At 38.6% G+C, this 26,624-nt stretch overlaps 1 protein-coding gene across 2 annotated transcripts in view; it reads left to right on the top strand.

Annotated features, from left to right (window-relative positions):
• The first annotated feature begins 14,966 nt into the window (after positions 1 to 14,966).
• Positions 14,967 to 26,624, top strand: part of RNF38 (ring finger protein 38) — an 82,782-nt gene continuing 71,124 nt past the window's right edge. The window contains exon 1 of one of the 2 annotated variants that reach the window (XM_046665381.1): positions 14,967 to 15,037. Coding sequence is in view for 1 of the 2 variants with exons in the window: in XM_046665418.1 (XP_046521374.1) it covers positions 15,021 to 15,037 (17 nt within the window). In the remaining variant the exon portion in view is untranslated. The remainder of the gene's footprint in view (positions 15,038 to 26,624) is intronic. The other variant, XM_046665418.1, reaches the window with a different exon arrangement.

The following is a 26,624-nucleotide window of genomic DNA, read 5'->3' as shown; positions in this document are numbered from 1 at the left end:
CTGTGGCAGTGAGCCTCCGATCCACTCTTCTTGCTCCACTTGGCTCAGTGCCATCCACTGGGCATCACTCATTTGTGAATCAGCCATCTCTGTATGTTGACATTTGCAACTCCTGTCTTCCATGTGCTATTCGCCAAGTTCATATCTGGGATCTCTTCTTTTCTCTCCACATACTTTTCCTGAGCACCTCTGCCCCCAGCAGTCATGGAAGCCAGATGGATAAGTCTCTGCCACTTTAAGTAATTTTTTTTCACTTCAGTTGTTATGCCTACCTTTCAACGTTTGAGTTCATTTCTTCTTTGCATTTTAATCATGTTCTTTTTGTTGCTTTCTGGTCTATAAGATGTGATAGTTTGAAATAACTTTCCAGCAATGTATGTTAATTAAGACTTTTTATCTGCTTCTAGTGATTCCTAATTGCCATTTGAGTCTTCTGTGTCTGAAATGATGTAAAGGTTGAATTGCTTTGCTTTTACTCTTTAATGTAAGTCTGTAGCAGCATTGGCACTTTTCTCTGGCAACTTCCTACCTTTGCTTTAATACCTTTGTGTAAAAACCTGTCTTTGAGGTTTACACCATATACTGGCCCTTTACGCCTGTTTGTTTGTGGTCAGCTACTGAAACTTCCTACATAGATGGCTCTCTCATCCTGCTCCCCTCAGTCCAGGAGAGATTCTGTCATCTGGTTCATGGTGTTATCCTCACTCTCAGTCTTGCCACCACTATGCCTGTGGACAGTCTGTCTAATATGCCGCCCTCTAGGAGCTTGAAACCAACTTGTAGATAACACAGTAAGTAAAAACAGTAAAAGACTTAAATAAAAATAACATTTTAAGGCATCTGTGGAAGAAGTGGCATAGGCCTATGTTTGATAAATTGCTAATCAAATTATATAAGCAGTTATTTGAAGGATGAGAGCCTCTTTTAGCCTGGATTGATGTTTCTATGTGGAGGGACATCACGCTGTGTAGTGACAAGTGACAAGGGCTCTCCTTATCCCAGGGGAGGAGCAACTTATCTTATTGGAGAATTTGGGCAAGGAAGTAGTCAGGGCCTAGCTCTCAGTCCCTTTCCTCTTCCTGGGGAACCAGTGTTCCCCTGAGCTGCAAGTTTTCAGAAACAGACCACTGTGTGGAGAGACCTGTAGTTTTCCAAGTGTTGTTGATTAGTGGATGAATTGGCTCAATTCTGGAGTGCAGTTTCAGGAAACCCATTGTTGCTATGTCTTTATGTTACATTTAAACCATGGGCTTTATCTATAATAAAGCTAGCAGTTGGATCTCCACCTTTTTTACTTTTTTGTATTATTTCTCAGTTATTCCAGAAGTGGGTGGATAGGAGGGAGAGATTTTAATGATCTGCTAAACCCCAGTAGTAATCATTGCAAAGAGGTTCACAGGGGAGATGATCCTGTCTAGCTTTTTGAGGTTTGAGTTGGGTTTGAGAGATGGCAGAATTCAGGTAGGATTTTAAAGGTATATTGCCTTGAGATAATTTAGGCCGATAAAGTTGTTCAAAGAACAGAAGTTGATAGCTGACTTAAGCAGAAGTCTTAGTAAGATGTTGATAGTGATGAGACTAGGAAGATTAGCCAGGGCTGATTGTGTAGGACTTTGAATGCCTGATTGATAAATTTGACTTTATCTTATAAGTAGCAGAAAACAATTGATGGTTCCTATGTAGGGAATGATCATGTTAAAGTGATGTATTAGGAAAGAGTTTATGAGTTGATGTTTTAATATCATATAATACCTAAAAGAATATGTTACCGTCAGTGTCTAAGAACAGGTTACCATTCAGTGGTAACGGCTAATAGTCTGCAATCTGTTTGCTGTACGTCATTTTGCAAGTACAAATGATTTACTATACTAGGAAAAGTCTTTTTTGAAGGTAGCCATTCCTTAAATAGCTGTGATTTCTTTCAGCAGAAGACTGTTTCTCAGGCTAGTTTAGGTGGGCTTGAAGTCATGCTTAAGTGTTGGTATTAACTTCCCCAAACAAGCCTTTTTGAAGGAGGTATACAAGTTTATTGAAGAGTGTGTTATGTTAGACATTTTGTGAAATGAGATGAGAAGAATAGTTTTGGAATCCATCCTAGTTGATGTAATTCAATAGTAAGAAAGATTTGCAGAGTAATTTAGTAATCCTGAACAGGTAAAAAGCCTGCAAAATGAAATTACATGAATTATCTCTTTACTTAGCAGCTGCCATTCATGGAGAGATTGGCAGTATTGCACGTAGAGGACTGAGGTCACAGCAGGTGCCTGTCAGCATGTGCAGGGACCATTTTGTAACAGGTCAGTACAAAAAGCAGGACAGTACAAAATAGGGAAGGGTGCTCTTTTTTCCACTGAGCTTTTTCTTCCTCATCATTTCTTCTACCACCTTCTCCCCTACCCACACCAATACCCCATTTCCCAGCCCCTAGCCACTATGGTTAAAGGAGCCATGTCTGGCTTTGCCTCGGCTATATTGGGTTGGCTGGCAGATAGAACCAAAAACGTGTCTGCTTGTGGGGTTTTCAAGACTATCAAACCATGAGCTACTTCAGAAAAAAGTGTTTTGGATGGGAAAGTTAAATTGGTATCTGAGGTTATATAAGTGCTTGGTATGAGTAGTTTTTGTTTTAATTACACAAGTAATACCTTTTTGTTATTTTTAATTATACAAGTAGTGTATGTAATTGTAGAAGGTGCAAACAATACAAAATATATAAAGACACCCGTAGTCCCATTATCCTTTTCAAGGATAATTGCTGTTAACAGTTTGTATGTATTGCCAGATGAACTGGACTTTGTTATATTTATGGTTCTGCAGTTTGCTTTTCTTCACTTAACAATATAACTTGGTAGCCTTTCCGTGTCAGTAACTTTCAAGAGGGCTGTGTAATAAGTAGATCTTAGGAAGGGATAACAATAACTTATTTAACCTCTTTCCTATTGATGGATACTGATAAGATTTTCCCAGTTACTGACTATGTGAGACAAATTTTGGAAGCCTGCATTTATCTGTATTTAACTATTATATACAATACATATTATGAGGCCCAAGCAGCTTGTGTGGGAGAAAGGAGGAAGGCATAATTAAATCTCACTGGGGGTGGGAGTAGAGGGACTGATTGAAGTGTGGACCAGAGAAGGAGGAAATGAATCAGGAAGGCTTCTTCTGCTTTCTTTCCTCCTCTTCCCCTTTTTCCCCTTTTTCTCTTACACTCTTTTATTTCCCTTCTGCCTTCTTTTGTTTCTGCGTTTACTTAGTGCCTGCCATGAGCCAGGAAATGTGCTCCATGCTAGAATATGAAAAGATAAATTGCCTATGGTCTGACTGGAGAGACAGATATAATCAAAAATTTACAGTATGGTAAGTACAATGAAAGACTTCTAGCAAAAAGTTAAGGAGTTAGATAAGTGTTTCACAGGCAGAGCAGCCACCTTAGTTTGAATAGAAGTGTTAATTATAATACCATTTCTTGAGTTGCTGTGTGCTAGGCACTGTGCTGTGAGCATTTTCCTATGTTTAATCTTAATAATAACCCTCGGAACAACTCAGTGAAGTAGATGTAAGTAGATATTATTATTCCCACTTTACAGATAAGGAAGGCATGTAATTTGTTAAATGACTTGCCTAAGATCACATATTCAGTAAATGACTGAACTGTATATCTAGGTCTGACTCCAAGGTTCGTTCTACTCAAGAAACAACCAGGGGAATTCTTGTATACTGCTGGTAGGACTGTAAAATGATACAGCCACTTTGGAAAACACTTTGGCAGTTCCTTAAAGGGTTGAATAAAGATACCATAGGACCAGCAATTTTCAAGAGAAATTAAAACAAACATCCACATAACTTATATGCAAATGCCATAACAATGTTATTCACAATAGTACTAAAGTGGAAACAACCAAAATGTCCATCAATCGATGAATGGATAGGCAAAATGTGGTTATCTATACACTGGAATATTACTTAGTTATAAAAAGATACATGGATGAACCTTGCAAACATAATGCTAGGTGAAAGAAGTCAGTTACAAAGATCACATATTTTATGATTCCATTTATATGAAATGTCTAGAATATGCATATGTATAAATTAGATTGGTGATTGTCAGCGGCTTGTGGAAGGGGAAAATGAGGTAATGGCCTTGGGGTTTCTTTTTAGGGGAATGAAAATGTTCTAAAATTGATTATGATGATGGTTGCACAACCTTGTGGATATACTAAAAAAATTGAATTTTACACTTTAAATGGATGAACTGTATGGTGTAAATTGTATTTTGATAAAGTTGTTTAAAACAAAACAACCCTAGAGTCTGAAATTTAATTTTCTGCTCTGCTTATCTAGAAGTATCAGTCAGATCTTATTGTAACAGTGAAGAAGCAGCTGATCCTCACTTACAGAGTAAGATTGGCTTTTTCCTCACATATTATTTATCAACATTTACCTAACCTTACTAATGTCTTAAAGTGTATTACCTAATAGAGCCAGGAGTTTGTCTTGTAAATTTTAAGTAAGATTTATAAAAACAGTGCAGTCTATTTTGTTGTAAGTTCATTTGGAGAATGCTTAAAACATTGAGAATAGACGAGAAAATAAAGTTGGCTTTTGCCAGTTGGATGATACTTGAATCGTTGGAGCAGAAATGTGGAATCGTTCATTGGTTGTTAAGACTCAGAACCCTTCCAGCACGTTTCTTTGCAGCCATGCCCTAAACTCTGCTAGCCTGGGACCAGTTGCAAAGGCTGCTGCAAGTGATGTGATTAAAACCCAGAGAGATCATGTTCCAGAACTTAGCAACTTCTGGGCCAAGTATTGGAGAAGGCTCAATATGTCTTCATGCCTTGCTATAAAATCAGGCACTTAAAAAAATCTTTCTCAGGCTGGCCCCGTTGCCGAGTGGTTAGGTTCACGCACTCCGTTTGGGCAGCGCAGAGTTTCGCTGGTTTGAATCCTGGGCACGGACATGGCACTGCTCATCAAGCCACCCTGAGGCGGCGTCCCACATGCCACAACTAGAAGGCCACACAACTGAAAATACACTACTATGTCCTGGGGGGCTTTGGAGAGAAAAGGAAAAATAGAATCTTTAAAAAAAAAAATCTTTCTGCTAGGGTGAAAGGAAAAGAGCCCTAAAAGAACAGAAAAGGAGAGCAGAAGCAAAAAATTAGAGTTAAGTGCCCAGTGTCTCTTTTAGACTGTAATTGCAGTGACAGTTGCTTTAAAAGTACAGGCAAGGTTCCTGGGGGTGGGATTGAAAATAAAGAAGTCTACCTGCCACTCTTAGTTAGAATGAACAAAAATGTAGCTGATTAGTTTTCTTTTTTTATATATTATTGATTGAGTTCAAATGCTTTTTAGCTTCTGTATCAATTATTTGAATTGTCATGGCTGGTAGGCTAATTAAGTTTTCAAAAGACTGATTTGGAAGGGTTGTTAATACCTTAGAGAAAAGGACTGTATTTCAGAACAATCACTTAAATACATATAGAATACCCTCTATGTGCAAGGGCCTGTACCTGTCCTAAAGGATCTAAAAGCAGTGTAAGACTTCTAATCTTATACACTTATAATCTTGTACACTTATACAAAATAGAGGAAGTGTAAGCATCTTCTCTAATGAATGATTGAATTCTACTTTGCTAGCCTGTCTTTGGATTATCAAGGAGATCCTGTTTGAGATGTGGCGTCTGTCTTGGCCCACATGTGACCCCAAGTTAACCACTTGGCCTCTTTGGGATGTATGGACAGTAGTTGGTCCAAGCCTTAATCATTAGCTTATGTACTTAATTGGTGTATAAGACTCTCTGGTTAGATCACTGAGGCATGAGATTCAGTCCTTGCCCACGCAGTCCTGTCCTCGAGCCAGCCCAGGTCAGTGATTCTGTGTCTCTACTCCTATTCTCTGTATGTGTTTGAGAGAGGATTGGATGGAGAGAGACATCACCTTTGAGGGGTTTCATGGACAAGCCAGGCAAGGTGCTTATATGTTGATTTCAACTGCCTTCTCCAATCTACTTTTGTCAGAAGCCAGTAGGGGTTTGGAGTGGACCATAATAACAAAATGAATGGAGTCAATATCCCTGCCTACACTTAGGCTAACAGTTGCAACTTAGCAGAGCATCTTACTAGTTGTCACCAAGATCATTTTGTGGATGAGGCCTCAAAGGAGAGAGAAGGTAATGGATAGTTCACCTCAAGAATCCTGCTCATGGTTGTGAGAGTGCTCTCAGAGTCCTCTGTCTTTTTTTCTTGAGGCTAGTTGTCCCATCTGGTCCAGTATTCCTAGGGATACTGGGAGCTAGCCTTGGATGGAGCTAGGCCCTTTTTTTCATGGGCATTGTGGAAAATCAGAAAATAGAGATGAGCAAAAATTTAAAAAATTTCCTTCTATTACCCAGGAATTACCATTGTTAGTATCTTAGTGTTTATTCTTCTGAATGTTTGCTATGCATATCTATGTACACATATATGGGGTTTTGCGGGGGGGGGTTGGTGAGAAAGATTAGCCCTGAGCTAACATCTGTTGCCAATCTTCCTCTTTTTGCTTGAGGAAGAGTGGCCCTGAACTAACATTTGTGCCAGCCTTCCTCTATTTTGTATGTGGGTCACCACCACAGCGTGGCTTGATGAGTGGTGTAGATCCGTGCCTGGGATCTGAACCCATGAACCTGGGCCGCCAAAGCAGAGTGCTGAACTTAACCACTACGCCACCAGGCCGGCCCCAAGATATATGTATTTTTTATCCATCATGAAATCATACTATTTATATTCTCATATACTCTGCATTTTTAAGTTAACATTTCATTTCAGTAAATTTTCATCTCATCTTGATTTTACCATATTCAGATATCTCCAATTCTATCCCAAATATCCTCTTCAACTGGTTTATTTAAACTAATATACAACCTGGTATGCACGTTGTATGTGATTATTTTCCTTAAGTCTCTTTTAGTCCAGTGAAGTTCATGTCTTTTTCCTTTTAAAATAATAACAACGCTGACTTATTGAGAGCCTGAGCCAGCTATTCTGCAGAACAACTTTTGGATGAGCTGATTGCTTCCTTGTGATCTCATTTGTCCCTTTAGCTCCCATATATCCTGTAAACTGGAAATCATATCCAGTAGTTTGATGGATCCAAGTGAAATATTTTTTGATTGAATGCCAAACAGAGCTTATATCTGAATTTCATATAAGAAGTCATATCTGGTTGGCCCACTGTTCAAGATGCTAAGATTCGCCATTGGATTAAGATGAGAGTTGATCTGTTTATTGTGTAGTTAGGTTCTCCCTGCAACTACAAGGAGCCTGTGGAGGGTTACTTTGGCACTTTACAAATCCCCAACAGCTATTCACCTGATGATTTTAACCTAATTGATAATCCTTGCCTGAATCAGCAGTTTTACGTGGTTTGCAAAATGATATTTTCTAATTCTGAAATTCCTTCTACATGTATTAGCTGACTTTTTTCTGTAATGTAGACTTAGGTAGAACGAAAGTTACTTGGTTACTCTCAAAGGTAAGATAAATGTATGATTTTTTGGTTTTAATTACCAATTTTTGAAGTAAGAAGCTGTTTTAATGGATACCTCAATAAGTGATAGTTGAGGTTTTACTCTCCCTCCCCCCTTTTTTTTTTGAGTAGTTTTAGGGACTCACAGATTTTCATTGATATGATTTATTTTGGATAGCTACAGTCTTTGTTGTTGTTTTTAATGCTTAAATTGGTAAAACTTTGGCCAGTGAGAGCTGCTTGTAGCCTTGTAGGCTAGGTCTCAGAAAGCGTGTGATGCTTAGGTTGGTGCTATTGCTCTCCCCATTGTCCAGTTCTGTAGTTCGAAACTTTCGCTTTCTAAACCTTCAAATATTTGTTTCTGAGGTGACAGGCAGCTAGCTATTGAATCTAGGAAATGCTTAAGAGAGCCACTTCATATTTCTAGATTAGCACATTGTTATTACAATGCAAACTCCCATCTCAGATGTGCGTGTTAAGGAATTGAGGAATAATTCTAACAGTGCCCAAAATACAACACTTTTATGACAACTTAAAGAGCTAACCAACTTTAAAGATAGGTGCACACTCTGCCCTAAGTCTGCAGTTTGCTTTCATGCTTTAATGCCTCTTTGTTTTCTATACACAGATTTCACGGGATACGTATATGCTCAACAATATTTTTCTGCTGATGTTTATGTAAGAAGATTGTGTGTTTATGTTTCACAAACTCAGTACACTTTTTCTTTTAAAATACAAAGCAGTGTGCAGAAGAGTCTCAGTTACATTCCAACTATCCTTGGTAGAACACGTCATTTGGAAAATCATGCTGCATGTCAACAAAGGGGACATAGGCCTGGCACTAAGAGGCCATATTACCACATACAAAGAACTGTTAATGGTATTGTTTGGCAGTGTTTTAAGTATATTACACACTAGCATGATAATTTGCTCCATACATGTTTACTGTGTTTTAGTTTCCTTTTAGGGGAGGAAATATGATCAGAAAGGTCTAGGATAGCCAGGTCAGATGAGACCTTGTAGACCAAGATGTAAGGACTTTGGATTTTATTTTGAGTGAGAAAAGAACCAAGGTTTTCAGAGGAGGAGTAGCATGATCCGTCTATGTGTTTAAAAGGGTTATTCGTGTTACTATGTGGAGAATAGACTGGGAGGAAGTAGGGAAAGTTCACAGAGAGAGAATGGAACCAAAGAGACCAGTTAGGAAGCTACTTCCTTAGTCCAGGCTTTGACGTGGGTAGTAGCAGTGGAGATGATGTGAAGTAGTTCTGTTTCAGGCATATTTTCAGAATGGAGCCAATGGAATTTGCTAATTGATCAAAAGAAGTTGCAGATGATGCCAAGGGTCTTGGCCAGAGCATCTGGTGAACAGTTCTGCCATTTACTGAAGTTGGAGGAGGGGTAGGTTTGGAGGGAAAGATCACAAACTTAATTTTGGACATATTATGTTTGAGATGCTAGTTAGATATCTGAGTGATATTGGGTAGGTAGCAGGATACAGAAATGAGGATTTCCTTGGGATGGAAAGTGGGGGAATCAGGGCTTCGAGATAGAAGTTTTGGAGTCATCAGCCACGGGACTGGTTGGGATTACTAAAGGAGAGAACATAGATAGAGGTCTGAGGATTGATCCTTGGGGCCTTCCAACCTTTGGAAATTGGGGAGATGAAATTTCTTCTACATGTTTTAGCTGGCATTCTTCTGTAATGTAGAAGTAGCTAGAACCAGGGCTGTTTGGTTAGGATAAATGCATGACAAATGATAAAGGTAGGATAAATGCATGACAAATGATAAAGGTAGGATAAATGCAGAAAATGGGACTGAGAAGTTGCAGTCAGTGATGAAGGAAGTTTCTCTGAGGCCAACTGAAGAAAAAGGTTTCAAGAAGGACAGTGGGATTCCCTGGATGAAATGCTGCCAGTAGATCAAGAGGGATAAGGATTCAGAGTTGATGACTGGATTTCGCGTTGTAGTGGTCTCTGGGAACAAGACAGACAGCGTCTCTGCTTCACATCGCCACCCTCCCCCGTGGACTAAAGACACCAGCTGAGGTTCTTGGCAGTTGCTCTGAAATGCTCCACCTCCCACCACTGTTCAACCTTGACCCCTTTGTGGCCCCTGCTTCCATACTCTGACTTTAGTCCTCACTTTTCTTCTCTTCTCTCAATTTTACACATTTTTCTGACTCTTTCCAGGCTGTTGTACATCTCTTTTCCCTTACAATGCTTCTGATCTAGTTTGTTCCTCTGGTCTGAGCATCTCGTGCTAGCTAAAGTAGAGTTTGTGATCGTTTTTGGTGTGTGTCGTGGACTCCTTTGATAATCAGATGAAGTTTATAGGCTCCTTTCCAGGAGAATATTTTTAGGTGCATAAAATAAAATATATAAGATTACAAAGGAAACCAGTTATACTGGAATGTAGTTATCAAAATATTAAAAACCAATTTGTGTTAAAAGTATATTTGCATCTTTATTAAGGTGTTAAGTAACATATTTTATCGGTGGGCCTAATAGTTATTGTAAATTCAAAGCAGTGATAAGTGTAAATGATATTTCAGTGTGCCTGCAGCAACTGTATTACATGAAAATATATGTGGGTTTTTATTAGTGACAGAGTCACAGGTACTATCAATATGAATGTGGCTTGTTGCCATATTCATAATAGAATTAATTTTTACATTGCAGTTTCAAGTTAATGAAAATAAGGATAAAATTTTATTCCCATGTAAGTCTTGGGTCTTGGGTTAAGAACCTAGAGTGAGAACGTGTAATGCTGGTGTGAGCAGACCACTGACCAGGTCACCAGGTGGAAGAATAAGCCTTGTCTGCCTGGAAGCATACTGCCACTTTGTCCCCCTGGCACCTACTAGGCAACATTCCCCACACGGCGAGAAGGAGTCAGACATGGACTTTGTGCTTTGAGTAGTAGAGTGCCATGGTAGGTTCTTGAGCAGGAATAATAACTTTATAAAACGTCTTTGAAAAAAATCAGAAAACTCGTGGTGAACACTGTCATTTAATGTATGCTTGGCTTGTGCTCTACCAGATTCTTTCAAGATTCAAAAACTGGTCCCCTTGTTCTAGTATAGAAGGTTTCTTCTTTTGCTGCTGTATACTTCTTTCTCTTATTAGCTTGTCCAAAGCTGCCTTAAGACTTATATTCTACAAGAGTTCGGTTTGAGCAATCTGTCTGCATCCTTTGTTTTATGGAGCAGGAACAGCTGGAGAAGAAAGCTGGTGCTTGTGTGCATTCATTGCCTCTAGGATTCTTCTGCGTTGTTTTCCAGCAAAGGGCCTTGACTTACTGGCAAAAGAATGAGTTCTGATATTCAAGGCAAAAACTCAAAGAAAACCCTGCCCGTTTTTCAATTGGGTTGTGTATTTTCTTACTGCTGAGTTTTGAGTGTTCTTTGGATACTTTTGGATAGCAGTCCTTTATCAGATACCCATTTTGCAAATATTTTCTCCCAGTCTGTTTCTCTGTCTTTTCATTCTCTTAGCAGTGTCTTTCACAGAGCAGAAGTTTTTGATTTTAATGAAGTCCATCTTGTCGATTATTTTTCTTTCGTAGATTATATTTTTGGTGTTGTATCAAAAAACTCATTGTCAAACACAAGGGCACTTAGATTTTCTGCTGTGTTATCATCTAGAATTTTTATAGTTTTGTGTTTTACATTTAGGTCTATGATCTGTTTTGTTAATTTTTGTGAAACATGTAAGGTCAGTGTCTAGGATTTTTTTTTTTGTATGTAGATGTCTGTTCATTTATTCTTAATACTTTCTTTCACAAGAGATTTTTTTTTAAGATTTTATTTTTCCTTTTTTCCCCAAAGCCTCCCCAGTACATAGTTGTATATTTTTAGTTGTGGGTCCTTATAGCTGTGGGATATGGGATGCCACCTCAGCATGGCCTGATGAGTGGTGCCATGTCCGCACCCAGGATCTGAACCAGCGAAACCCTGGGCTGCCGCAGCAGAGTGCAGAAACATGACCACTTGGCCACAGGGCCGGCCCCTCACAAGAGATTTTTAAATGGCTAAATAATGTATCTCAACCTTTATCTTTCCAGCCCTCATGGAGTCTGAGTTTTTGATGCTGGTCTCAAGTGTTGGTCTCCCTCACAGTCATTAGATAGTATTATGTGAACTGTTTCCAGCATAAATTCATCTTTTTAAACTGTGTCCAGTAGAAACATACATGACATGATACGTCCAATACGAGAGTTTTGTCTAAGAATAAAATAATGTCTGTTTTGGTACCTCTTTGAAGATATCTAATGTACACTTACAAGCATCAATTCTTAGGGTTCTTTTCACCAGACTAACTTTACGTGATATTAGATTACTAAGAAGTGAAAGTATAATTTTTACTAACTCCTCCGTGAAACACATCTGTCGTATTTTTGACACGATAGTTTGTGTCATGATTTGATTTGTCATTCTGCTATCCTAGAAGATTTTAATATTTGGGGACATTATTGTATATTCTTTCTTCCAAATCGTGGATTTGGAATGTGTTAAATAATGTTAACTGATATCAGTACCAGAGGGAACTCTGTGGCTTATATTATTCTTATCTGTAATTATACCTTTTTGGCAACTGTACCTCCCCACACCTCATCCTTCCTAGAATTGTCAGCCTGTGGCAAAATTTGTTAAGCTTATTAATAAGTTTATTTGTGAAAAACAGAATAATAAATATTATCAAATACTTTTTCAGCATCTTTTGATGTGATCATACTTTTTAAAATTGTTTCTTACCCTAATACTTTGTTGATAAATTGTCTTTTATTGAATCTGGTAAGGAAGGAAGCTTTCCTTAGGTAAACATGAGTAGATTATGCTGACACACTGTGTTACATATGCTGTTTATACTGTGTATGCTGCAATTTTTTTTTCTTGAGGAAGATTAGCCCTGAGCTAATACTTGCTGCCAATCCTCCTCCTCTTTTTGCTGAGGAAGACTGGCCCTGAGCTAACATCTGTGCCCATCTTCCTCCACTTTATATGTGGGACGCCTGCCACAGCATGGCCTTCTGAGCAGTGCCATGTCTGTACCTGGGATCCGAACCGGCGAACCCCGACCTGCTGAAGCAGAACATGTGCACTTAACCACTGCGCCACCAGTCTGGCCCCTGCAATTTTATTTAGTATTTTTATTCCTGTGTTTGAGTGAGATTAATTTGTTTTCTTATTTTAATCCCGCCCCCTTTTTTTTGGTGAGGAAGATTGGTCCTGAGCTAACATCTGTTGCCAATCTTCTGTTTTTTTCTTGCTAGAGGAAGATTAGTGCAGAGCTAACATCTATGCCAGTCCTCCTCTACTTTGCACGTGGGATGCTGCCACAGCATGGCTTGATGAATGGTGTGTAGGTCCATACCTGAGATCTGAACCCACAAACCCAACCATCATGCAGCTGTGCTGGCCCCCTTGTTTTAATCCTCTCTGTGTTTTACAATCAATGTCATATAACATGATTTGGGAGACGACAGCTTATACTGGGTAGGTTAGGAATAGTCACTTTCACTGTGATTATTGAATCTGTACATTTGAAGAAATTAACTGATAAATCTATCTAGTAAGGAATTTTTTTATCCTCTGTAGTTTTTAAATAACTTTTCTGCTTTTGCCAATTTAATTTTTTCTTTACATGAATTCGTAAGAGTAATATATGGTAAAAATCTACCTTTTAAACAAGTCTAAAAGTTATTTGAGTAAGCATAAAATAGAAATGTTTAGTATTAAGAAAACATGTTAAAGTTTCTTTGACAGCCTTCTGTCTCAACGACAGATGGAATAAATGGACACCTGAATTAATTGCATCATAAATTTTACAAAATATGTTTTTGTTGGTGTAACATCCCCAGGGGTGGCAGTAGGATATCTTCTTAGAGTCAACTAAACATTTACACATTCAGACTGGTGAAACTACTGTAGAGCTCCCTGGGCACTACTCTATTCAGAAGCATATAGGGCAGAAACTGCAGCTGGTCAGGAAGGCAGAGGGAGTCCCTGCAGCAGCCCATTAACGGTTCATGCCTTGTGAACTGCTCTTCTGACAGCTCAGGTTCAAAGGGGTGACATCCACCTTGAATGGTGCAGAGAAGTCCGTAGGCACAGTTTTCAGGATCCTCTGCACAGGACATCCCTGATTATATGTCACCACACTCAGAGAAGCACAAAGATATGGCTTCCTCCCAAGTGTCTATTGTATTTCCAGTCCAGATGCAGTTTATGAATTTGGTAATTTCTATCATAAGCAACGTTGCCAAGAAACGTATGTGGCATGCTGTCTTAATCAGGTTAACAGGTATTACCCCAAGGTCAAATTCTCATACATAAGGAGAAGGGGTTTTGTTCATCTTTGGTCCACAATCACACCTGCTTAATTTTCACTTTATGGCTTCTTGTTTTAGTACCTTCCTTCAGAAGCTTTTTCTTACTCCAAGAGTATTTTAAAAATCTACAGTTTCTTTCTTTCTTTTCTTCTGTTTTTGTTTTTTTTGGTGAGGAAGATTGGTCCTGAGTTAACGTCTGTTGCCAATCTTCCTCTTTTTGCTTGAGGAAGATTGTCGATGAGTTGTCATCTGTGTCAGTCTTCCTCTGTTTTATGTGGGATGCTGCCACAGCATGGCTTGATGAGTGGTGTGTAGGTCCGCACCTGGAATGCAAACCTGCAAACCATGAGCTGCCGAAGTGGAGCACGTGAACTTAACCACTACGCCACCAGGCCGGCCCCGACATTTTCTTTTAAAACTGGTTTTGTTTTTTACATTTAGATAGATCTTAAAGCCACCATTTTCTGTGCAGTGTGAAGTAGGAACCAAAACGTTTTTTTCAAATGGCTACTCAGTTCCAATCATTTATTGGATGATCATTTTATTTTCCTATTGGTTAGAATTGTCACTATTGTCATAGAGCAGTTGTTATTAGGAGACATTTCTTCAAATTAACAGATGGTTGTGTCTATTAAAAATGTGTACTTTTAAAGTAATAACGTATTTATAATCTTATATGATTGTGTATTAGATTGTGTTATTTATATCCTGAGAATTTATAGGGTCAATTTTTTTCTCAAAGAGAGTATGTATAGTCTGACAAGGAGTATACTTTTTTTCCTAAAGAGAACTATGCCTTATTGAAGGTTGTTGTGCTTATTTAGGTGACCCTACTTTGAAAACTAACTAGTCAGTGTAGTAGAAAGTGGTGAATTAGGGGTTTGAATAATGAGGTTCTGCATTTAGACCTACCACTTCACTGACTGCTATTTTGTGTAAATCAGCCTCTCTCTGTTTTTTTTCCTCAGTTAAACTGCACAAATGATAATCCCTATCCTGCCTGCTTCTGGGTATTGTTCAGGATTCAATGGGATAATGGATATAAAAGTACTTTTAATTGGTAAAGCAGTTTAAATGTAAGGAATTATTGCATCTTAACTTTTCCTCCCTTTCTCTTGTAGGTAGTGTTGGTGCTTCTTTTCAGTGCCAGTCCATCCATCACGACCACATTTGTCATGATGACAGTGACAAGGTGAGGTCCGTGTTGATGTCTACCATGGTGAAAATGCATGCTGTCCTTACATTGCTGGATTCACTTGTATAACTCTGGGCATAGGGCCAGGAGAGTGTGACTTGGGGGGCACAGAGTTGAGGTGCAGAAGGCCTTGCTGGTTTGTGTGTCAGATTATTCAATTGCTCCAGAAAAATTGAGGATAATTCCCAGGAGATGGGCTGAACCCTTAATAAACCCTCTATTTTCTTACCCTTATCCTTGTCCCTGTCCCTGTTTTTCCTCTTTTCTTGCACAGCCTGGATGGATTCTCCTAATATACGAACAGGTACTCCCAAAGTTGATTATCATCTCAGCAGTTTGTGTCTGTTTCTGGTTTGAAATATCCCAGACTTTCTGATTTGGTTCATTTTTATAGTTGATTGTGCTAGATTATGGTTTCTTGTCAGACTTACTTTTTTTTTTTAAGGTCTGTTTCCAAAGCCCAATTTAAGTGTTGAGGATTGAGACTGGAACCTGTCAGATTCATGCAAAAGAAACCTGCTTAGGGCCTGTTTTGTTTTGTTTTTGTTTTAAATCAGGTCCAAACTCTTGGTGGTTTTGTTCATTTTGATGTTTTGCTTCCGTTCTTTTTCTCTCTAAAGAAAGCTGGTCTTTGGAGACTTTCCAGCACTCATCAGCACCCTTGATGGCCTGGCTCTTGCGGTAGATACTCATGTGGGCTTGGTGTTTGGAACGTCTGGCTGCTGATGTTGGATGGGCTTAAATTTAGTCTTTTCCATCATCAGTTTCCAGTGGCGTCTTCGCAGGAATGTTTCACTCCCTTGGTAGTTTCCTCAGGCCAACCAATCCGAGTGGTCTTTCTCTCTGCTGTTTTAATCAAGAGCCTCCTCCCTCATCCTGTTGGAGCTAGATCAAGAAGTTGGTTGATCATTGGGATTTTTCAAATGGCTTTCTTTGTTCTGTGTGTTGATCGTTCTGTCTTTGTGAGCTTTGCTTACACAGATTTCAGTCTGTTTACAGAGTGGTATGCTTTTAGCATTCCAGAGTCTTTTTTATTATTACAGTAATCTGGAGGCATGGGTTTAATAGCCTTTAACTTCTTCTGGAGGCAGTCCACTGAAAGAGACTTCTAGACTTTATAGTTGATTCCACAAATTCAGTACACCACAGATTTTAGAAATGAGCATTTGAAAATAAGAGTGATAGTAGAAGGAAAAGGCAAAATCATTTTAGGTCAGTAATATTACAAACAATTGTGTTTCATAATTGTGAAGATGATTTTGGGTCAAATTTTCCTTCTCCTGCTAAATATAACATGCCTCTGTTCATTTGTTCGTTTATGGTGGAGAAGCCAAACTGTGCTGTGTTCTGTCTCCAGGTTTAGACTCTGGAGATCAGATTTCTGTTCATCTCTGCCGGATACTTTCCATCTACTTTTTAAAATGCTTTTCCTCCTAATTTCAGAATCTTTGTATGATTGATTTTGTGCTTTTAGCAGATGAGATTTTTCCTGAAATTATGTGGGCAAGAAAGAGAAGTTTAAGGAATTTTGTCATTTCATCAGCAAATCAAAGAACTGTCAGGAACTGCTCTCCTCTGTCTCCTGCCTAACATGCATATGCTTGTGATTGTTTCCCAGAGGGAAATGGAGACAATGAATTAGGGTTTCTTGACTATGTATTTATAATTTATTCAGCTGATTCAGTCCGCAAGTAATATTTATTGATTGGCAGCTATTTGTCTAGGCACTTGGGGAATACATCAGAATAAAAACAAATAAAGATTGCTGTTTTTTCATGAGTGTACAGCCTAACTGGGGGAGGCAAACAATAAAAATAAATATAATACCTGAATTATGTAGTATGTTACAATAAGTGCAGTGGGTTAAAGAAAATGCAGAGCAGAATAAGTGAGATACAGACTACCAACAGTTGGATGTTACGGATTGAAGGGTCATCAGGCATCATTCTGGGGAGGAGAGTGGTGGATAGCATGCTTAAAAGTCAGAGCTCTATGTTTGCAACAGCTTCTGACTTCTCTCTTTCTGTAACAAATAGGTATTGGTTTTACAAAAGCAAAACCAAAAATGAACCTGCTCCCCTAATACATAGCACTTGGATTTGTGCACAGTGTGCACATACTCTTTCTTTCCCTCTCTCTCTCTGAGAATTGAAGAGATTGTAGAGCACAGATATCCAACCCCCTTTTTGAAATAAACTGGGAAGCTGTTACCCCACCGGGAGAAATGACTTATTCAGGAGTCATCCTGCAGTGCTGGGGCTAGACCAGATCTTCTATCCCCAATACAAGTCATGTAAAATAATTGCTTAGCTATTCTGAACACATTATTAAAACACACGTTGATGCTTTGCTTATTATCCTGACTTTACATCCAGGCATAGTCCATTTCTCAGATTTGGGAACAAAAGATGATTTTTCTTGAAAGTTGCCTCAATTTTAACTAATCCATGTGTGACTGGGGATGGAACCAGGGATCAAGCAAGAGAAAGAGGACCAGTCCCTTTGTTGGGCCCCCTTCTACAGCCTTGGAAGTGGTGACAGGTCCCTAAATTCCATGGCTTTGCCTGTTGTCCCACTCAAGTTTCTCTGCTGATATACATTAGCTTGTAGCCTATAGTGCTGGAAAAAGCTGATTCCAGGCCTGAGGTTTGCCATTAAATATTGTGAGTTGCAAACTCTCATGTTATCAGTTTATATTGGACGCAGCATTTCACACAAGCCCTCCATCAATATTTTTATGTTCATTCACAGTACCATATCTCCTAATTTCCAGGTAGCCAACACTTATGTATTTATTATATATCTGAGTATTTACTACAGTCATGCGCCACACAATGATGTTTCATTCAATGATGGACCGCATATACAACTGTGGTCCCATAAGCTTATAATGGAGGTGGAAAATTCCTGCTGCCTAGTGACGTTGTAGCCATCATAATGTCGTAGCCATCATAATGTTGTAGCCATCTTAATGTCATAGCCATCATAATGTTGTAGCGCAATGCATTGCTCGTGTGTGGTGATGTTGGTGTAAACAAACCTACTGTGCTGTCAGTTATATCAAAGTATAGCACATACAATTATATATAGTACATAATACTTGATAATGATAATGAACAACTATGTTACTGGTTTATGTATTTACTGCACTGTCCATTTTAACGTTATTTTAGAGTGTACTCCTACTTATTAAAAAAAGCTTACTGTAAAACAGTATGCTGTGTTATATCGGCAGCAGCCTCACACATCTCGTATTTACTGTGTCTCTTGATCACATCATTTCTCTTCTGCCTGATTTAATCTTGTGGTATTTTGTTCATCATGGCCCCTAAGTATACAAAATCTACTGTTAAGGTTGCCAATAAAAGGCTACATGGAGTGATTGACCTGGAAATGAAATTAAAAGTGATTAAGGACTGTGAAGGTAGAAAATCAGTGATGGTTATTGCTCACTAGTCAGACATGTCCTATTTCACCATAGCTACGATCTTGAAGAAGAAGAAAGAGACAGACGCTGTTAAAGGATCTGCTTCATTGGAGGCACTGTGACTAACAAAAATTGAAGAAGAGCCTATATCAGACATGTAGAATCTTCTAATGATCAGGATTGAAGACCAGGCACAGAAGCATATCCTTCTCAGCACCATGACAATCATGGCCAAAGCAGAAAGTTTGTTTGCAATGTTGAAAGAAAAGGTTGGACCCGACTATGATGCCAAATTTGCTGCTAGCTCTGGGTGGTTTAAATGACTCAAGAATCATTATTCATTACATAATGTGAAAGTGAGTGATGAGTCTATGAGTATTGATGTGAAGGCAGCTGAAAAATTTTTGGAGATTCTAGATAAGCTGATTGTGGAAGAAAGTACTTGCCAGAGCAAATATTCAGTATGGATGAAACCTCTCTGTTCTGGAAACGGATACCTGAAAGGACTTTATCCATCAGGAGGCCAAGTCAATGTCAGGTTTCAAGGCTGTTAAGGACGGGATAACAGTCTTGCTTGGGGGCAATGTTGCAGGCTACAAATTGAAACCCTTTGTGATCTGGCACAGTGAGAACCCCAAGGCCGTCATGCATATCAGTAAGCACACACTGCCTGTGTACTACAGGAGCAATGAGAAGTCATCGATGCCCCAGCTTCTCTTCCAGGATGCCCTCCTGAATTGCTACACCAGCGAAATGGAGAAGTGCTGTTTGGAGAATAACATGCCTTTCAAGATTTTGCTTATTTTTGATAATGCTCGCAGACATACTCCTTTTATTGATGATCTTCATCCTAATATCAAAGTGGTGTTTCTCCCTCCAAACACTACCTCTTTGATTAAACCAATGGATAAGGGAATTGTAGCAGCTTTTAAGGCCTACTACCCTAGGAGGACCTTTGCCCAGGCTGTTGCTGCAACCGAGAAAGACACTGAGAAGACACTGATGCAATTCTGGAAGGATTATAACACCTATGATTGCATCAAGAACCTTTCTTGGGCTTGGGGTGATGTCACCAAGGAATGTATGAATGACTTCTTGAAGAAGACACTTGAGGTTTGTCCGAGACTTCAGAGGATTTGCCATTGAATTGGCATTTGCTGTTGAGGTGGCTAACAACTTGAAGCTGTGTGTGGATGAGGATGACATTGAGAGGTCCTAGAGGTGGTTCCTGATGAAGTGGCTAATGAGGAGTTACTGGATCAGGAACGCATGGCTGAAGAAGAGGCAGGAGAAAAGGAAACTGCAAGAGAAAAACAAGAACCCCCAAGAAAATTCACACCTGTGAAGGGTTTATCGGAAGCTTTTGCAGACCTCAACAAACTCCTTAAAAAGTTTAAAAACATGGACCCCAACACCGAAAGGTTTTCATTAATAGACAGGAATGTTCATGGTGCATTATCTGCTTACAGGCAAATCTCTGACGAAAAAAAGAAACAAACCAGGGAAACCACTGTGGACATATTTCTGAAAAGAGTGACATCTCCTTCAGAAGAGCTTCAGGCAGGTCCTTTAGGAGGTATTCCAGAAGAAGGCATTGTTATCATAGGAGATGACAACTTCATGCATGTTATTGCCCCTGAAGACCTTCCAGTGGGACAAGACGTAAAGGTGGAAGGCAGTGACATTGATGATCCTGACCCTGTGTAGGCCTAGGCTAATGTGGGTATTTGTGTCTTAGTTTGTAACAAAAAAGTTTTAAAAATTAAAAAAAAAAAAAATTTAATAGTAAAAAGCTTATAGAATAAGAATATAAAGAATACATCATACAGCTGTACAGTGTGTGTTTTGAGGTAAGTGTTATTACAAAAGAGTCAAAAGTTAAAAAACTAAAGTTTATAAAGTAAAAAAGTTACAGTAAGCTGAGATTAATTTATTGTTGAAGAAAGAAATTTTTTTAATAAATTTACTGTAACCTAAGTTTACAATGTTTATAAAATCTATAGCAGTGTACAAGAATGTCCTCAGTCTTCATATTCACTTACCACTCACTCACAAACTTACCCAGAGCAACTTCCAGTCCTGCAGCACCATGCGTGGTAAGTGCCCTACGCAGGTGTACTATTTCTTAGAATCTTTTCTTTTTAATGGCTGTTGTTTTATGCCACTGAGTTTTGAGTTTGAGGGTGGGTTTTTTTTTTTTGAGTTCATAATTCACATTATTGTGAAATTTCAGTTGTACATTATTTCTTGTCTGTCACCACATGAGTGCTCCCCTTCACCCCCGTGCCCACCCCCACCCCCTTTCCCCTGGTAACCACTAAACTGTTTTCTTTGTCCATGTGTTTGTTTATATCCCACATATGAGTAAAATCATCTGGTGTTTGTCTTTCTCAGTCTGCTTATTTTGCTTAGCATAATACCCTCCACATCCATCCATGTTCTTGTAAATGGGATGATATTGTCTTTTTTTCTGGCTGAGTGGTATACCATTGTGTATATTTACCACATCTTCTTTACCCAGTCATTATTGATGGGCACTTGGACTGTTTCCGTGTCTTGGCTATTGTGAATAGTGCTGCAGTGAGCATAGGGGTACATATGTTACTTTGGATTGTTGATTTCAGGTTGTTTGGGTAGATACCCAGTAGTGGGATAGCTGGGTCATATGGTATTTCTATTTTTAGTTTTTTGAGGAATCTCCATACTGTTTTCCATAGTGGTTGCACCAGTTTGCATTCCTACCAGCAGTGTCTGAGGGTTCTCTTTTCTCCACACCTTCTCCAACATTTATTTTTAGTCTTAGTCATTATAGCCATTTTAATAGGTGTAAGGTGGTATCTTAGTGTAGTTTTGATTTGCATTTCCCTGATGATTAGTGATGTTGAACATCTTTTCATGTGCCTGTTGGCCATCTGTATATCTTCTTTGGAAAAATGTCTGTTCATCTCCTGTGCACATTTTTTGTTTGGACTTTTTGTATTTTTGTTGTTCAGTTGTGTGTGTTCCTTATATATTATGGAGATTAATCCCTTGTCAGGTATATGATTTGCAAATATTTTCTCCCAGTTGGTGGGTTGTCTTTGTTTTGATCGTAGTTTGTTTTGCCTTGCAGAAGCTCTTTAGTCTGATGAAGTCCCACTTGTTTATTTTTTCTTTTGTTTCCCTCGTCTGAGAAGACATGATATTCAAAAAGATCCTTTTAAGTTTGATGTCAAAGAGTGTACTACCTATATTATCTTCCAGGAGTTTTAAGGTTTCAGGACTTACCTTCAAGACTTTGATCCATTTTGAGTTTATTTTTGTGTATAGCATGAGATAATGGTCTACTTTCATTCTTTTGCATTTGGGTGTCCAGTTTTCCCAACACCATTTATTAAGGAGACTGTCTTTCCTCCATTGTATGTTCTTTGCACCTTTGTCGAAGATTAGCAGTCCGTAGATGTGCGGTTTTATTTCTCAGCTTTCAGTTCTGTTCCATTGATCTGTGCCTGTTTTTGTACCAGTACCATGCTGTTTTGATCACTATGGCTTTGTAGTACATTTTGGAGTCAGGGATTGTGATGCCTCCAGCTTTGTTCTTTTTCTCAGGAGTGCTTTAGCTATTCAGGGTCTTTAGTTGCCCCATATGACTGTTAGGAGTCTTCTATTTCCGTGAAGAATGGCATTGGGATTCTGATTGGGATTGCATTGAATCTGTAGATTTGGGTAGTATGGACATTTTAAGTATGTTTATTCTTCCAATCCATGTGCATGGAACCTCTCTCCACCTCTTTGTGTCGTCATCTATTTCTTTCAATAATGTCTTATAATTTTCATTGTATAAGTCCTTCACCTCCTTGGTTAAATTTATTCCTAGGTACTTTATTCTTTTTGTTGCGATTGCAAATGGAATTGTATTCTTGAGTTCTCTTTCTGTAAGTTCATTATTGGAGTATAGAAAAGCAACTGATTTTTGTAAGTTGATTCTGTACCCTGCAACTTTACTGTAGTTGTTAATTATTTCTATTAGTTTTCTGATGGATTTTTAGGGGTTTTCTATATATAAGATCATGTCATCTGCAAACAGCGAGAGTTTCACTTCTTCACTCCCTATTTGGATTCCTTCTATTCCTTTCTCTTGCCTAATTGCTCTGGCCCAAACCTCCAGTATATATTGAATAAGAGTGGTGATAGTGGGCATCCTTGTCTTGTTCCTGTTCTCAGGGGGATGGTGCTCAGTTTTTGCCCATTGAGTGTGATGTCGGCTGTGGTTTTGTCATATATGGCCTTTATTATGTTGAAGTAAGTTCCTTCTATCCCCATTTTATTAAGAGTTTTTATCATAAATGGCTGTTGGACTTTTCAAATGCTTTCTCTGCATCTATTGAGATGATCATGTGGTTTTTATTCCTCAATTTGTTCATGTGGTGTATCACATTGATTGATTTGTGGATGTTGAACCATCCCTGTGTCCCTGGTATGAATTCCACTTGATTATGATGTATGATCCTTTTGATGTATTGCTGAATTTGGGTTGCCAAAATTTTCTTGAGGATTTTTGCATCTATGTTCATCAGCGATACTGGCCTGTAGTTTTCCTTTTTTGTATTGTCCTTGTCAGGCTTTGGTATCAGTGTTGGCCTCATAGAATGTGTTAGAAAGTGCTCTATCCTCCCTAATTTTTTTGAATAGCTTGAAAAGGATAGGTCTCAAATCCTCTGAAAGTTTGGTAGAATTCCCCAGGAAAGCCGTCTGGTCCTGGGGTTTTGTTCTTTGGGATGCTTTTGATTAGTGTTTCAATCTCTTTCCTTGTGATTGGTCTGTTCAAATTGTCTGTTTCTTCTTGACTCAGCTTTGGGAGGTTGTAAGAGTCTAAGAATTTATCCATTTCCTCTAGGTTATCCGTTGTGTTGGCATATAGTTTTTCGTAGTATTCTCTTATAATCCGTTGTATTTCTGTGGAGTCTCTTCTTGCTCCTCTTTCATTCTGATTTTGTTTATTTGAGCTTTCTCTCTTTTTTTCTTTGTAAGTCTGGCTAGAGGCTTGTCAATTTTGTTTATCTTCTCAAAGAACCAGCTCTTTGTTTCATAGATCCTTTCTACTGCCTTTTTTGTTTCAGTAGCATTTATTTCTGCTCTGATTTTTATTATTCCTCTCCTTCTGCTGACTTTGGGCTTTGTTTGTTCTTCTTTCTCTAATTCAGTTAGGTGTAATTTGAGATTGCTTATTTGGGATTTTTCTTGTTTGTTAAGATGTGCCTGTATTGTGATGAATTTCCCTCTTAATACAGCTTTTGCTTTATCCCATATGAGTTGGTATGGCATGTTATCATTTTCATTTGTCTCGAGATATTTTTTGATTTCTTCTTTTATTTCTTCAATTATCCATTGCTTGTTCAATAGCATGTTGTTTAGTCTCCACATCTTTGTCCCTTTCTCAGCTTTTTTCTTGTAATTAATTTCTAGCTTTACAGCATTATGATTTGAAAAGATGCTGGTTATTATTTCAATTTTTTAAAATTGATAGAGGCTTGCCTTGTTTCCCAACATGTGGTCTATCCTTGAGAATGCTCTGTGTGCACTTGAGAAGAATGTGTATTCTGCTGTTTTTGGATGGAGTGTTCTATATTTAAGTCCAACTGGTCTAGCTTTTCATTTAATTCCACTGTTTCCTTGTTGATTTTCTGTCTGGATGATCTATCCATTGATGTGAGTGGGGTGTTGACGTCCCCTACTGTTATTGTTTTTCCTTCAAGTTTTTGTTTGCATTCTCTACTTGGTTAAAATAAAACTAAATTGTTCTGATTATCTATGGCTGTGTAGTTAATTACCCTAACACTCAGTGGTACAAAGCATGTCTTTTAGTATGTTTCATGGTTCTAGGGTTTCCTGTGCTCAGCTGGGTGGCTCTTGCCTGCAGTTTCTAATGCAGTGCAGTCAATTAGTGGCTGAGGGTGGAGTCATCTCAATGTCCTCACTTACGTGTCTGATGGTTGATGCTTGCTGTCAGCTGGGACTTCAACGGGGGCCCTCAGCCTGAGCACCTGTATGTAGCATGGGCTTCCTCAGAGCATGGCAGCTTGATTCCAAGAGTGACTGTCCCAAGAGGACTAGGCAGATGCTGTGTGGCCTTTTATGACCTAACTTCAGAAGTTACAAAGCATCACTTGCATCTCAGTCGCAGGCCTGCCCAAATTCAGGAGGAGAGGGAATATTGGTCTCACCACTGGGGAGAAGAGAATGAAGGGTGGGAGGACTTATCATGGCCATCTTGGAAAATAAAATGTGCATACTATATATACATGAAATATCAGTTAAAATGGCTACTTACCACAACTAGAAGGATCCATAACTAAAATATACAACTGTGTACTGGGGAGATTTGGGAAGAAAAAGCAGGAAAAAATGGCTACTTAATGTTCCACCATAAGGATACGTGGTAATTTATTTAACCTGTCTTTAGTTGTAGAGCTTTAGGTCATTTTTAAAAAACTATTGTGCATTTATTCATTCAGCAAATATTTATTAAGTGCTTACTATGTGCAGGGCACTGTTGAGTCACCAGGATACAGTGGTGAAAAGAATGACAAGGGACTTATTTTTTGTGAAAGAGGTAGAAAATGAACTGTATATTTAAACCAGTAAATAATTAGATACTGTAAGTGCTTGCCTAGTAATTGGCAGTTGACTACTCTAGATTAGATGTTAGGGAAGGCCTTTAAGAAGGTGACATTTGAGCTAAGATCTGAATCAGAAGAAACAAATCGTGAAAATCTGGGCTAGGAGGAGAACATTCAGGGACAGGAAACAGTGCAAAGGCCCTACGGCTAGAAAGATGAGGCAAACAGAAGGAAGGCTGATGTGCATAGCAAGGAGGATGAGGGTGGAGGTGGTGTGAGATGAGGCTGAAGAGGCAAGCACAGGCCAGATCATGTAGCTCTTGATAAACCAGGGAAAGAAGTTTAAATTTTATTCTGCCTGTTATGGGAAGCCTCTGGAAAGTTTTAAGCAAAGGAGTGACATGATCTAGTTTATATTTTTAAAACATCCCTTTTGCTGCTGAGATGAGATTTTTTTTTTTAATTGTGGTAAAATACACCTAAACATAAAATTTATCATGTTAACTATTTTTAAGTGTGCCGCTCAGTAGTGTTAAGTATATTGTTGTGTAGCCATCTCCAGAACTCGTTTTTCTTTCAAAACGGAAACACTGTACCTATTAAACACTAACTCCTCATTCTCCTCTCCCTCCAGGCCCTGGCAGTCACCATTCTACTTTCTGTCTCTATGAATTTGAGTGCTCTATGTACCTCATATAAGTGGAGTCATACAATATTTGTCTTTTTGTGACTGGCTTCTTTTACTTAGCGTAATCTTGTCAAGGTTCATCCAGGTTGTAGCATGTGTCAGAATTCCCTTCCTTTTAAAGGCTGAATAATATTCCATTGTGTGTCTATAACAGATTTTGTTTACCCATTCATCCAAGGATGGACACTCGAGTTGCTTCCATGTTTTGACTGTTGTGAATAATGCTGTTAGGAACATGGGTATACAAATATCTCTTTGAGACCTTGCTTTCAATTCTTTTGGGCATGTACCCAGAAATGGATCATTTCTATTTTTAGTGTTTTAGGGAACCACTATACTGTTTTCCAAAGTGGCTGTACCATTTTACATTCCCGCCAACGGTGCATGAAGATTCTAATTTTTCCACATCCTCTCCGACGCTATTTTTTTAATGGTAGGTAGCCTAATACTTATGAAGTAGTATCTCATTGTGCGTTTGACTTGCGTTTCTGTACTGATTAGTGATGTTGAGCATCTTTTCATGTCCTTGTTGGCTATTGTGTATCTCTTTGGAGAAATGTCTATTCAAATCCTTTGCCCATTTTTAAATCAGATTTTGGTTTTTGTTCAGTTACAGGAGTTCTTTATATATTCTGGCTATTAACCCCTTATCAGACATATGATTTGCAAATATTTTCTCCCATTCTGTAGGTTGCCTTTTCACTCAGGTGATTGTGTCCTTTGTACAGAAGTTTTTATTGTGAAGTAATCCAATTTATGTACTTTTTTCTCTTCTTGCCTCTCCTTTTGGTGTCATATCCAAGAAATCATTGCCAAATCCAGTGTCATGAAGCTTTTCATCTATGTTTTTTCCTAAAAGCTGTATGATTT

Source organism: Equus quagga, chromosome 1 (genome assembly GCF_021613505.1).
Source record: "Equus quagga isolate Etosha38 chromosome 1, UCLA_HA_Equagga_1.0, whole genome shotgun sequence".
NCBI lineage: Eukaryota > Metazoa > Chordata > Mammalia > Perissodactyla > Equidae > Equus > Equus quagga.
The sequence above is the reverse complement of the archived record's forward strand: the minus strand, read 5'-3'. Positions and strand labels throughout refer to the sequence as shown.